We start from the raw sequence: 13351 nt of genomic DNA, 5'->3' as shown, positions 1-13351 counted from the left end.
AGGATTGCTTGAGCCGAGGAGTTCATGACCAGCCTGGGCAACACAGAGAGAGATTGTCTCTACAAAACCAACAAAAAAACTAGCCGGGCATGATGGTGTGCACCTGCAGTCCCAGCTACTTGGGAGGCTCAGGTGGAAAGACTGCTTGAGCCCAGGAGTTTGAGGTTTTAGTGAGCTAGGAGTGAGTAGTGAGCCTGGGAAACAGAGTAAGACCTTGTCTTTTTTTTTTTTTTTTTGAGAGGGAGTCTCGCTCTGTCACCCAGGGTGGAGTGCAATGGAGTGATCTTGGCTCACTGCAACCTCCGCCTCTCGATTCAAGAGATTCTCCTGCCTCAGCCTCCTGAGTAGCTGGGGTTACATGTGCCCGCCACCACGCCCAGCTAATTTTTGCATTTTTAGTAGAGACGGGGTTTCACCATGTTGGTCAGGCTGGTCTCGAACTCCTGACCTCGTGATCCACCTGCCTTGGCCTCCCAAAGTGTTGGGATTACAGGCGTGAGCCACTGTGCCTAGCCAACCCTGTCTCTTTTTTTTTTTTTTTTTTGAGATGGAGTCTCGCTCTGTTGCCCAGGCTGGAGTGCAGTGGCGTGATCTCGGCTCACTGCAAGCTCTGCCTCCCAGGTTCACGCCATTCTCCTGCTTCAACCTCCCGAGTAGCTGGGACTACAGGTGCCCGCCACCATGCCCGGCTAATTTTTTGTATTTTTAGTAGAGATGGGGTTTCACTGTGTTAGCCAGGATGGTCTCAATCTCCTGACCTTGTGATCCACCCGCCTCGGCCTCCCAAAGTGCTGGGATTACAGGCGTGAGCCACCGCGCCCAGCCCACACATGATATTTGGACAAGAGACTTGAAGCAAGTGAGGGAGGGAGACCCGAGGGTATCTTGGGGGAACAGTGCCCCAGGCGGAAGGAAAGCACTGGAAGCAGAGATGTGCATGGTGTGTTCACAGACACCAGACACAGATGGAAGCCAGCGTGGTGCAGCAGAGTGCATAGGAGGCGAACAGGGGTCAAGGCAGAGAATGAGGGGACCACATCCTGGGGTCCTGTGGGCTGCTGAAAACTCTGGCTTTGGTTTCGAGTGAGCTGGGAGCTAGAGGATCCTGCCCAGAAGGGGAACATGACCTGACTTCCATTTGAAGAGGTCTCTCTGGCTCCTGTGTGCAAAGCAGTTTATAAGGAGCAGGGGAGGAAGCCAGGAGGCCAGTGCAGAGGTGACAGCAGCAATGCAGACAGAAGATGAAGGTGGCTTGAACCACGATCATAGAGGAGACAGAGTAAGGAATAGTTAATCCTGAATCAATATTGAAGGTAACTAAAAGGAAAACTGAATTTGCTGATGGGCTGGATGTAGAGCAGGAAAGAAAGACATGAGAAGGCAACTGAATTTTTCTACCTAAGTGACTAGAATGAGAAGGCAAGACGAAGGTGTTGCAGGGAAACAGCAGGGCTAGCTGGTTCTGAACACTGTACATCCAGCCCTCTAAGTGACCATGTCAAGTAGGTAGCTGGAGGGATGAGTCTCAAATTGGAGACATGGTCTAGGATGGAGATAGAAATTTGGGCGTGACCAGATCTTGGGGTAATAAAGGCCACTGGACTGATGAGACACTTTAGGGTATGGAGATGAGGGCAGGCTGAGACCCGTATGCTATAATATTAAAAGATTAGGTTGCTGAAGAGAAACCAGCAAAGGAAACTGATTTTAAAATGAAGAAGGAGAGCCAAGCAAGGTAAGGGTTTAAAGGAGGAGTCAGATCATTTGACAAATGCTGTTGCAGGGCAAGGAGGACCAGGACTGAGGACTGGCCGCCAGGCTAAACAACATGGGCTCCCTGCATTGGGAAGGCTGTTCCAGCGGAGGGAATGGACAGAAACCCGATTTGAGTTTTGCTTTGCCAGCAGGAGAGAGTGTGTGCCTGTCACAGATTGACAGGGATGCTTTAGCAGAGAGGGAGAATTCAGGGAGAGGGGTTGACTGCCAAAGTGCTACACTGAGTACTGCGAGGGCTGGGGTCTTGTGTGCAGGTGGAGATGCTGTGTCAGGGGGAGGCAGAGGAGTGGGGACAGACACAGCTACTGGGCGAGGGCAGATGGCAGGTGGGAGTTTTCTTCTGACCGCTTCAGTTTTCACAGTGACACAAGATGCTGATGATGAGGGTGGGGAGCGGGGCTCAAAGCTGTGTAATGAGGTTTGGCAGCTCAAAGCTATGATTACATAAAGTGAGATGTGAGGTGGGAGAGGGAGAATGATAGTAAGATCAATTGGTTACAGGTCCTGGTGGGGGTCAAAGAACTGTTGAAGCCAGGACTGGAGGGAGTGCATTGGGAAGACCAGCAGGGATGGCATAGAGGGGAAGAAAGGACACACCCAGAGAGCTGTGGTTCTGTAGCAAGGGCCTGGGACCTGAGTGTCCCTCATCACAGGGCAGAAGCCACTCCTGGAACTGGGCTATTGTGCAAATCATCCAAAGTCCTGACAGGCTTTGACTTTTGTCTCCTTGGGCCGAAATGCAGTATGCTTGGAGTTCAGGCTTCAGGGCCAGGCAGTCCTGAGAATAAACTCCAGCTCTAGCACTTAGTGGCTGCAGAGCCTTGGGCAAATTACTTCGCCTCTCTGAGCCTCGCAGTTTCCTAAACTCTAAAGCATAAATTGTAGTACCCATCAGGAGACTGACGTAAAGATTAATGAGAAGATTTTCTGCTCTGTACAGGACCTGACACATCAATTTTCTACAAATCATGGCATTAATGTTGTTATTACCACTGCACCACAGCAGGCAAGACTGAAGCAACCACCACTGGCACCAGTGAAAGCACAAGAGGAGCCCAGGGGCCAGAGCAGAGCAGAGCAGAGCGGAGGACGGTGCTTCCCTCTAACATCTCAGCTCCAGCTCCGACCATTCATTCTACCCCAAAGTTCTGAAAGCACGCCCTTATCACGCATCAACTTGACACCTGCTTAGGGAAGTTACTGATGGGCTTCAAAGCCTCTCAGGTTTTGCCCTAATCTTGGCTCCTGATTGGAATCCTTCAGTTCCCCCTAGGACAGCGGTTCTCAACTGGGGGTAATGTTACCAACCCCAGGGGACATTTGGCAATATCAGGAGACATTTTATCACACTGGGTGGGGCTGGGAGTGCTACTGGGTAGAGGGCAGGATGCTGCTCGACATCCTCCAGTGCACAGAACACTTCCCCACAAGAAAGAATGATCTGGCCCAAAATGTCAGTAGTGCTGAAGTTGAGAAACCCTGCTCTTGGGTTTTGTATGATCTACTGGAGAAGATTCACATTAGAATAATTCCTTTTGTTGAACACTTTCAAGAAAAGGAAGAACAGGCCGGGCGTAATGGCTCCCACCTGTAATCCTAGCACTTTGGGAGGCTGAGGCAGGAAGATTCCTTGCACCCAGGAGTTTGAGAACAGCCTGGGCAACATAGGGAGACCCTGTCTCTATTTTTAAAAAGAAGAGAAGAGAAGAGGAGAAAGAAGAGGAGGAACAAGAAAAGAAAAAAAAGAGAAAGAACGAACAAATGATAGTTACTTCCCACCTTAAAAGACCAAAATTTAACAGATTTATTTTGCAAAACATTTTGCTAAAATGTGTTATACACTTGCTGCCATTAGCTGCCTCCAATTTTCTGCTTCTAATCTGGGGTCTTACCAAGAGATCTGTAAACACACTTCCAAGAAATCAGTGGAGTAAATATGCTCTATGTGCTGGTTCGAGGGCCTCTCACTACAAGGAGGTGTCACTTGGATTCGTGGCATTTATTTGAATATTTGAAATTTATTTGAAAGGAAGAAATCTTTTTGCTTTCTTCAGCTCTCACATAAATTGTTGCCATGCATGATCCAATATTTACTTATTGTAATGCACTGTGTCTTTTTCTCAGAAAGTAACCCCGAGGGGAGTGGGAAGTTGACTTTTCAGCTCTCTCTTTGGTGCGTATCTGAAAGCACCTAGCTAGCTTTCAGGCTTAGTTCCTTGTTCCGCAGAGATGAAAATTCTTAATTTTTATCTATGAGGAAAAAGTAGACTTTAAAACTTGGCTACTAAAAATAAACTTGATTTCATGAGAAAAATGGTGTAAAGTTACTTCTTGAGAAGCTTCTCGTATGCAGCCTAGTGCTATAAGTGAATGATTAACACTGTACTTATCAAGTTCTTGTGTTTGTTATATTTGTAACAGGTTTTCCCCACTCCACCTTTGTTGCTGGACTATTGGCTTCTGCTTCCCACTGACATCAGGGTAGGTACCTGCCCTTTTCTTTGCTATTCTTTTTTTTTTTTTTTTTCAGATGGAGTCTCACTCCATCACTTTTGAGATGGAGTCGCCCAGGCTGGAGTGCAGTGGTGCCATCTAGGCTCACCGCAACCTCTGCCTCTCAGATTCAAGCGATTGTCCTGCCTCAGCCTCCTGAGTAGCTGGGATTGCAGGTACCCGCCACCACACCCAGGTAATTTTTGTATTTTTAGTAGAGATGGGGTTTCATCATGTTGGCCAGGCTGGTCTCAAACTCCTGACCTCAAGTGATCCTCCTGCCTCAGCCTCCCAAAGTGCTGGGATTACATGCATGAGCCACACGCCTGGCCTTATTTGCTATTTCTAATAGGTCCTCCCATGACATAAAATCACAAGGTTGCTGCTTGCTATTCAAAGGCCTTAGGTCTCAAGCCCTGGTAGTGCTCTAGGTGGTTTAGGTTGCTGGAAGTGAGCACCCCAGGGTAACGGGTATACAGCTTCTTTAATCCCAAAAAAACGTCAAGGAAGTAGACAGTTAGAAATGCAATGAAGGGAGAAGAGCAAGTCATGACTGCCTAAGGGAAAGGAGCAGGAGCTGCTCAAGGTTCTGCCCTATCCTCCCCACCCCTTCACTTCTCACACACAGCAATAGGCAATGCTGGAGTGAGCCACACCCAGATCCAAGTGAATCTGAGGATCTGAAAACTTTTTTTTTTTTTTTTTGAGAGATGGAGTCTCGCTCTAGAGTACAATGGGGCGATCTCAGCTCACTGCAACCTCCACCTCCCAGGTTCAAGCAATTCTCCTGCCTCGGCCTCCGGAGTAGCTGGGATTACAGGCGTCTGCCACCACACCTGACTGATTTTGGTAGAGACAGAATTTCATCATGTTGCCCAGGCTGGTATCAAACTCTTGACCTCAGGTGATCCACCCACCTCAGCCTCCCAAAGTGCTGGGCTACAGGCATGAGCCACAGCGTCTGGCCCCCTTTTTTTTTTTTTTTTTTTTTTTTTTGAGACGGAGTCTTATTCTGTCACCCAGGCTGGAGTACAGTGGCGCGATCTCGGCTCACTGCAGGCTCCGCCGCCCAGGTTCACGCCATTCTCCTGCCTCAGCCTCCCGAGTACCTGGTGCACACTGTCACGCCTGGCTAATTTTTTGTATTTTTAGTAGAGATGGGGTTTCACAGTGTTAGCCAGGATGGTCTCGATCTCCTGACCTTGTGATCTGCCTGCCTCGGCCTCCCAAAGTGCTGGGATTACAGGCATGAACCATCTAATTTTGTATTTTTAATATAGAGAGGGTTTCACTATGTTGGTCAGGCTGGTCTTGAACTCCTGACCTCAAGTGATCCACCCACCTCAGCCTCCCAAAGTGCTGGGATTACAGGCGTGGGCCACCGTGCCCAGCCTGGATCTAGAAACTTTGATAACGATTAACATCTCCGTTTTACCAGCTAGTAAAGGATTCCAATTAGCTGGGCGATTACAGGCAAACAAAGCAGAACATGGAATTTCCCTGGAGTTTGGTTTATGTTATTTGCTTTCTTCCTTTCAGAGGGCTTTCAGGATCTTCCAACTTGCCCTTAAGATAAATCCCATGGTCTTTGCCCAGAGCAGGTATTTTCTAAAGATGTTCACATTTCAACCCATCAGTCAGGTCCTCTAGCGCAGAGTTCCCCATTTCCTATCAGAGGTCATTGCCTTTCAATAAGCATGTGTTTACCCCCATCTTAGAGCTGCAGGAATGGTGGAAAGGAGGGAAGTGTTTCAGTTTACATCCTTCAATATGGTAAGCACATTTGGGGAGGAAAGGAAGAGGAGAGAGAGAGAGACTTTTGCTCTGCATGAGTGTCTGGAATGGATGACCTTTTAGGTTCCTTCCTCTTCTGAGATCATAGGATGCTATGGTTGTAGGGACGGGCTCCAGCAGGAACTAGCTGGTGCAATGAGCACTATCTCACATCTCCTATATCCTACAGAACCCTCAGGAAAATTGGCCACATATTTCTTCTCTCCTATCCGAACAGCTCTGGCACTATGTTCTGATTTGAGAGGTGCTAAATACCGTCTGTTGGTTGGGACAGTCATAAAACCACTTGGCAAGTGGAAGTCAGCAAGGAAGCCAACAGTGCCGACAGACACAGTGGCCTGTGTGACGACCTCAGCGACTCTAATCCTGGTTCATGTGGCATCGTTCCCTTGGCTGGCCACTACTTTCCCGCAGCCACCCACTGGCACACCCTCAGACCTTGTCTGGGTTGAGCATGTACCTAAAAGTGCTGCCGCCTGGCTCCGTCCTCCAAAACTTCGGCTAAAGGAGCTGTGCCTACTTGCATAGGAGGCTGGCCGGCTAGGCAGCCAGGGCAGGAGAAAGGCAGGAATCTCAGAGTGCACGAGCTCTTCTGCCACAAAGGCCACCTCAAACCACTTGCGCTGGAAGCTGGCGAAGTCGTCCACTCCTGCTGTGTGCCAGGTGGTGGCAGGCTGCTGCATGGCCACTGGGAAAAGTGGAGGGGAGAGAAGGAGTACTCAACACAAATGCTTATTTTCTTCATGATGCATGCTACAACTTGATAAACCTTAAAAACACGCTAAGTAAAAGAAGCCGACACACAAGGCCACATACTGTATAGTTCTATTTATGTGAAACGTAGCGAATAGGCAAATCTTTGAGAAAGAAAGCAGATTATTGGTTGCCGGGGGTGGGAGGAGGAGTTGGAAGGTGACTGCCCAAGGGGATGGGGTTACATTTCAGGGTGATGAAAATGGTCAGGAACTAGATGGACGTGATAGTTGTACAACACCGTGGATGTACTAAATGCACCGAGCTGTTCATTTTTAAATGGTTAATTTTATATCATGTGAATTTCACTTCAATAAAAAATATATATATGTGTATATATGTATATATGTGTATATATGTGTATATATGTATATATGTGTATATATGTGTATATATGTATATGTGTATATATACGTGTATATATACATATGTGTGTATATACATATGTGTATATATACGCGTATATATACATATATATATATATATATATTTTTTTTTTTTTTGAGACGGAGTCTCGCTCTGTCGCCCAGGCCGGAGTGGCGCGATGGCACGATCTCAGCTTACTGCAACCTCTGCCTCCCAGGTTCAAGTGATTCTCCTACCTCAGCCTCTTGAGTAGCAACATGCGCCACCACGCCCGGCTAATTTTTGTATTTTTAGTAGACGGGATTTCACCATGTTGGCCAGGCTGGTCTCAAACTCCTGACTTCAGGTGATCCACCTGCCTTGGCCTCCCAAAGTGCTGGGATTACAGGCGTGTGTCACCGTACCCGGCACTAAAAAATATTTTATGCTCAGTTTATTTCTTTTTTTCTCTTAGAGACAGGGTCTGCACTGCTTTGCCAAGTCTTCAGTGCAGTGGTACAATCATGGCTCACTATAGCCTCAACCTCCTGGGCTCAAGCAATCCTCCCATTTCAGCTTCTTGAGTAGCTGTGAAGACCAGCATGTACAACCACACCCAGCCAATTTTTTTTTTTTTTTTTTCCTGTAGAGATGGGGTTTCGCTATGTTTCTTGCCCAGGCTGATCTTAAACTCCTGGCCTCAAGAGATCCTCATATCTCAGCCTTCCAAGGTGCTGGGATTATAGGCACGAGTCAGCACCACACTTGACCTTATGATCAGTTTCATACCTCAAATTTCAGAATATATAACAGTAACCTGGTATGTTTTCAACTTGAAGGTAAGATAGGTATCTACTGGTCAAATGTATAATTTAAAGGGAAAAGTGTCAATGCATATACAAAAAAATCCCACACATGTCCACTTCTGCCATATTCTTGGACAAGAGAGCACGGGGAGTGGCACTAGCTGCTTCATCTCATGTAAGATTCTTTTTTTTTTTTTGAGATGGAGTCTCGCTCTGTCACGAAGCTGGAGTGCAGTGGCATGATCTTGGCTCACTGCAACCTCCACATCCCGGATTCAAGCGATTCTCCTGCCTCAGCCTCCCAAGTAGCTGGGACTACAGGCGTGTGCCACCACGCCCAGCTAATTTTTGTATTTTTTAGTAGAGATGGGGTTTCACCATGTTGACCAGGATGGTCTCGATCTCTTGACCTCATGATCCACCCACCTCGGCCTCCCAAAGTGCTGAGATTACAGGCGTGAGCCACCGCGCCCGGCCATGTTTGATTCTTTAAACCCAGAGGCAGAGAAGCCATTTGTCTGCAGGATAGGAGTCACTTCCAGAACAGGCAAGGTCCCCTTTTGCTATAGGTGTACTGGAGATGCTGGTCTGGTTTTCTGTTTTTGCTGTTCTTTTTTTTTTTTTTTTTTTGAGACGGAGTCTCGCTCTGTCGCCAGACTGGAGTGCAGTGGCGTGATCTCATCTTACTGCAACCTCCACCTCCCAGGTTCAAGCAATTCTCCTGCCTCAGCCTCCCGAGTAGCTGGGATTACAGGCGGCCACCACCACGCCCAGCTATTTTTTGTATTTTTAGTAGAGATGGGGTTTCACTGTGTTGGCCAGGCTAGTCTCCAACTCCTGACCTCGTGATCGGCCGGCCTTGGCCTCCCAAAGTGTTGGGATTACAAGCGTGAGCCACTGTGCCCAGCCTGTTGTTTTTTTTTTTTTTTGAGATGGAGTCTCACTCTGTAGCCCAGGCTAGAGTACAGTGGTGTGATCTTGGCTTACTGCAACCTCTGCCTCCTGGGTTCAAGCGATTCTCCTGTCTCAGCCTCCCGAGTAGCTGGGATTACAGGTGCCTGCCGCCACGCCCAGCTGATTTTTTTGTATTTTAGTAGAGGTGGGGTTTCATCGTGTTGCCCAGGCTGGTCTCGAACTCCTGAGCTCAGGCAATCCACCTACTTCGGCCTCCCAAAGTGCTAGGATTATAGGCGTGAGCCGCAGTGCCCAGCCGGCTGTTGTTTTTGAGACGGAGTTTCACTGTCAACCAGACTGCAGTGCAGCAGCACAATCTCGGCTCACTACAACCTCCGCCTCCCGGATTCAAGCGATTCTCCTGCCTCAGCCTCCCAAGTAGCTGGGATTACATGCATGCACCACCACACCCGGCTAATTTTGTATTTTTAGTAGAGACAGGGTTTCCCAATGTTGGTCTTGAGCTCTTGACGTCAAGTGATCTGCCAGCCTCGGCCTCCCAAAGTGCTGGGATTACAGCTATGAGCCAGCATGCCCGGCAAGATGCTGGTCTGAATCTGGGGTGCCTCCAGTTATGTGAGCCAGCTCTGACCACGCTAAAAAAGTTTTCCCTCTGGGGAATTACTTTTTCTCATTATTTAAAAAACCAAACAAAAGAAAAAAAACCCCACAGATACTTAAAATATTACTTGGAAAACTTGCTAGGACTTGATAGTTTCCTGGGGTTAGAAACGGAGTCTGAACTGGAGATCTAGCAAGTGAAAAGTGCTATAAATCACAGACCGGAGCCCATGATAATATAATCAGAACCACCTGGGCTGGGTGGGCAAGGGAGTGGGGCACTCTAATTAAAAACAGCTACCAAAAACTGATGTGTGGGAATTTCCTCACACCAGGTCCCTTGGCCTCTTTTAGCTTTATCTTTCACCCACACTGTTCTCACCAAGAACACACTGTAGCTTAAGAAACCCTTGTCACTCTGGCTATGCTTAAATTAAGTACAAAGGCTCAAGGAAGTTGACAGATCTGTCAACTTACAATACAAAGTCACACATGCAGCTCAGGAAGCACCATCATGTGAAAGAGCAAGTCACCAGGAAAAACACTTGCCCCTGTGGGCAACCACATTCGCCTCGGCTCTAACCTCGGTCAGGCTCTTTGTCCGTTACTATCTTGTAGAAATAGAAGCCGTAGATGAAGGTCCGCCAGGCTTCGCCAGATGCATGTGTGATGAGCTGCTCTTCCAGCATTTTCTAGGAGAGACATTGAAACTCTGAAATTCCTGCAGAGAGGCATCTTGAAGGGGCAGCCCTCAGTCATGCTCTGGAGACAAGGGAGTGACAGGAGCACTGAGGAGACCCTACCCTCCACCCCCAGATTAGACATGTTGTACTTGATATAAATTATATTTTAAAATGTAAACTCGTATCATCATCAAATATTTCAAACATATAGAAGGGCATAAAGAAATTCAGATGGCCGGGAGCAGTGGCTCACGCCTGTAACCCCAGCACTTTGGGAGGCTGAGCGGGGTGGATCACTTGAGGCCAGGAGTTCAAGACCAGTCTGACCAACATGGTGAAATCCCGTCTCTACCAAAAATACAAAAATTAGCTGGTATGGTGGTGCATGCCTGTAATCCCAGCTACTCGGGAGGCTGAGGCAGGAGAATCACTTGAACCTAGGAGGTGGAGGTTGCAATGAGCTGAGATTAGCACTACTGCACTCCAGCCTAGGCGATGAAGTGAGACTCTGTCTCAAAAAAAAAAAAAAAAAAAAAATCCACATATGCCACTATTCTACTTTCACAAATTTGACATTTCTCTATACTGATTTCAGATATTCTTATTAAAAAAAAAATCTTCATAGACTCTCCCACTCCCATTACTCCTCCTCTCTCCCCAGAAATAAATGGTTAGTGTAATATTATTCTTAAATAATTTTATTATATAAACACGTATGATAGAGAATATAAGGTATTCTTTTGGGATTTTAAGTTTTTAAATAAAGGGCATAATATTATATCATTTTGTAAGTTGGTTTTCCAGTCCACATCATGCTTCTGACATTTATCCATGTTGATACATGTACCTTCAGCTCATTCATTTAAACTGCTGTAGTAGCATTTCATTATTTGAATAAGGAAATCGTATTCTCAGGGAGACGAGAGTGTATACGGCAAAGGCTATGCAAAACAGCACATCAAGACCCTCAGAGTGAGAACTGAGAATCATAGGCTTTTTCAAATCAGTTATCGATTTTAACATTTCCATGATGACAACTCAGCTGGTAAGGAAACAGTACTGACTTCCAGTTGGGGCCTCCGTATAGACAGGATGGCATGAACTGGCTCAGTCAACTGGCCGTTTCCCATTTCCTTGTTGTTCCAGTTCTGCCATATTCCAGAGTTCCAGTTCTGAGCAGTGTAATTAAATCCAGCAAGCATGGTGCTAAGTGCCTACCAGGTGCCAAGCAACATGCCTGGCACTGGTGATACAGAAATGGAAAATAAGAGGTGATCCTGCTCTCAAGGAGCTGGTTGAGGCAGGAGACAAATGAGAGAAAGATCTTCATTCTGTTGTGCTAAGAGCTCTGACAGAGTAAGTACAAGGTGACAGAAGGCCCCTGGGTCAGAGCCTTGAATCCAGCATTGAGTCTTGAATAAGCATGCATTGACCAGGGGAAACTGGCAGCTTGAGGTCAGAGGGAGGGCATTCCCCCAAAAATCATAGAGATTTTTCTGAGGTTTATAAATGCACAGATTCTGTCCAAAACATTTCAGTTCAGATAATAAATTCTGCACGGTTTTTAAGTCAAGATACAGTGTATTTCAAAGCAAGACTTGTTCTTTCATCAATTCCAGAAAGGCCTCCCACTTATTAAAAAAAATCCTCACCCCAACCTGCAGATCTCATTACTGGAAAGGGTGATGGCTTCTAAGGCAGGCCCTGATTTTTCGGGACCTAAGCAAACAGCTCTATGGGCCCCTCTTGCTGTCTCACCTGCATGATGTCAATGGCCATCGCCTGTGTCTGGATCCCCTCCACGTGGTTCACCAGCCAGTGCACCACCTCCGCGCTGATGAAGCAGTACGGTGAGAGGCCCTTCTGTTCAGAGAGCAGCTGGACTCCTGTCCTGGGTTCCAACACGGTGAGCGGGGAGCAGGGGATGTGTGTGCCCCATGGCAACAAGTGGAAGGAAAGATGAAAAAGAAGGGACTCCCACTAGAGCATTTAATACCATAAAGCAATGTCCCTATGCTATTCCTAGACTCAGAGAAACACCCATGAGAGGACAAAAGAAACTGTTACCGGGGGCCTGGCGTGGTCGCTCACGCCTGTAATCCCAGCACTTTGGGAGGCTGAGGCGGGTGGATTACCTGAGGTCAGGAGTTTGAGACCAGCCTGACCAACATGGCAAAACCCCATCTCTACTAAAAATACAAAAATCAGCTGGGCGTGGTGGCGGATGCCTGTAATCCCAGCTAGTCAGGAGGCTGAGGTGGGAGAAGCACTTGAACCTGGGAGGTGAAGGTTGCAGTGAGCCGAGATCGCGCCACTGTCCTCCAGCCTGGGCAACAGAGTGAGACTCTGTCTCAAAAAAAAAAAAAAAAAGAAGAAGTTGTTACGGGGGAAAAGGAGAAGGGGGAGAGAGAGGAAAAGATGGGAACTCACATTCAGAGAATACCTATACTTGTCAGGCATTATACTAGGTACCTCACATAATTATTTCATTTAATCTTTACATCAACTCTGTGGCTTAACTACTTTTTTAAAAAATCCCTTTTAAAAAAATCCCATCTTGAGGCGGAGGTTGGGTGAGCCAAGATGGCGACACCGCACTCTAGCCTGGGTGACAGAGTGAGACTCTGCCTCAAAAAAAAAACAAAAAACAATTCCATCTTACAAACAAGGAAACAGAGGCTCAGAGAGGTCAAGTGACTTGCCCAAGCTCTCAAAACTGGTGAGAAGTACAGTCATGTACGAATGTACCAAACCACGCTGCCTAAACATGGCTGTGGCACAGGCTTCTGGGAACCTTCCAACCCTGCACTGTGGTGAGCCACTTACGAGGGGTGCTTCATGGCTTCCAGGATCTCTGTCAGGGTGGAGGATGAGGTCAAGGAGCTTGCCACCAGCTGCTGAGAGCTGTAACACAAGGTGTCAGGTCAGCAAAGCAAGATGGCACGTATGCAGTCAAGAGCACGAATATTAGGAACAGTCTCCACTTCCTATGGAGCCAGAAACCAGGACAATGTTGACACTAAAGGCATTTTAGTAAATTCCAAACAGCTATATCAGGGGGTTATCTCATAGGGGGTTTCCTATTTTAAAATGTACACATTTAGGGCCGGGTTTGGTGGCTCACGTCTGTAATCCCAGCACTTTGGGAAGCTGAGGCAGGTGGATTATTTGAGGTCAGGAGGTCAA

General features: G+C 47.3%; 1 protein-coding gene across 16 annotated transcripts in view; it reads right to left on the bottom strand.

Annotated features, from left to right (window-relative positions):
• The window catches only part of DEPDC5 (DEP domain containing 5, GATOR1 subcomplex subunit), a 156102-nt gene that overhangs the window by 22688 nt on the left and 120063 nt on the right, over positions 1-13351 (bottom strand). For 13 of the 16 annotated variants that reach the window (XM_034948723.4, XM_034948722.4, XM_034948725.3 and 10 more), the window contains 4 exons: positions 12992-13069; positions 11924-12056; positions 10066-10174; positions 6524-6751 (listed from right to left, as the gene is read on the bottom strand). In XM_034948723.4, coding sequence (XP_034804614.2) covers positions 6524-6751; positions 10066-10174; positions 11924-12056; positions 12992-13069 — 548 coding nt within the window. Of the gene's footprint in view, positions 1-6523; positions 6752-10065; positions 10245-11923; positions 12057-12991; positions 13070-13351 lie in introns of those variants that run through there. The other 3 variants (XM_034948732.3, XM_034948730.3, XM_034948731.3) reach the window with 2 other exon arrangements.

Source organism: Pan paniscus, chromosome 23 (assembly GCF_029289425.2).
Source record: "Pan paniscus chromosome 23, NHGRI_mPanPan1-v2.0_pri, whole genome shotgun sequence".
Taxonomy (NCBI): domain Eukaryota; kingdom Metazoa; phylum Chordata; class Mammalia; order Primates; family Hominidae; genus Pan; species Pan paniscus.
Note: the sequence above shows the minus strand (reverse complement) of the source record. Positions and strands in the feature narration are given on the sequence as shown.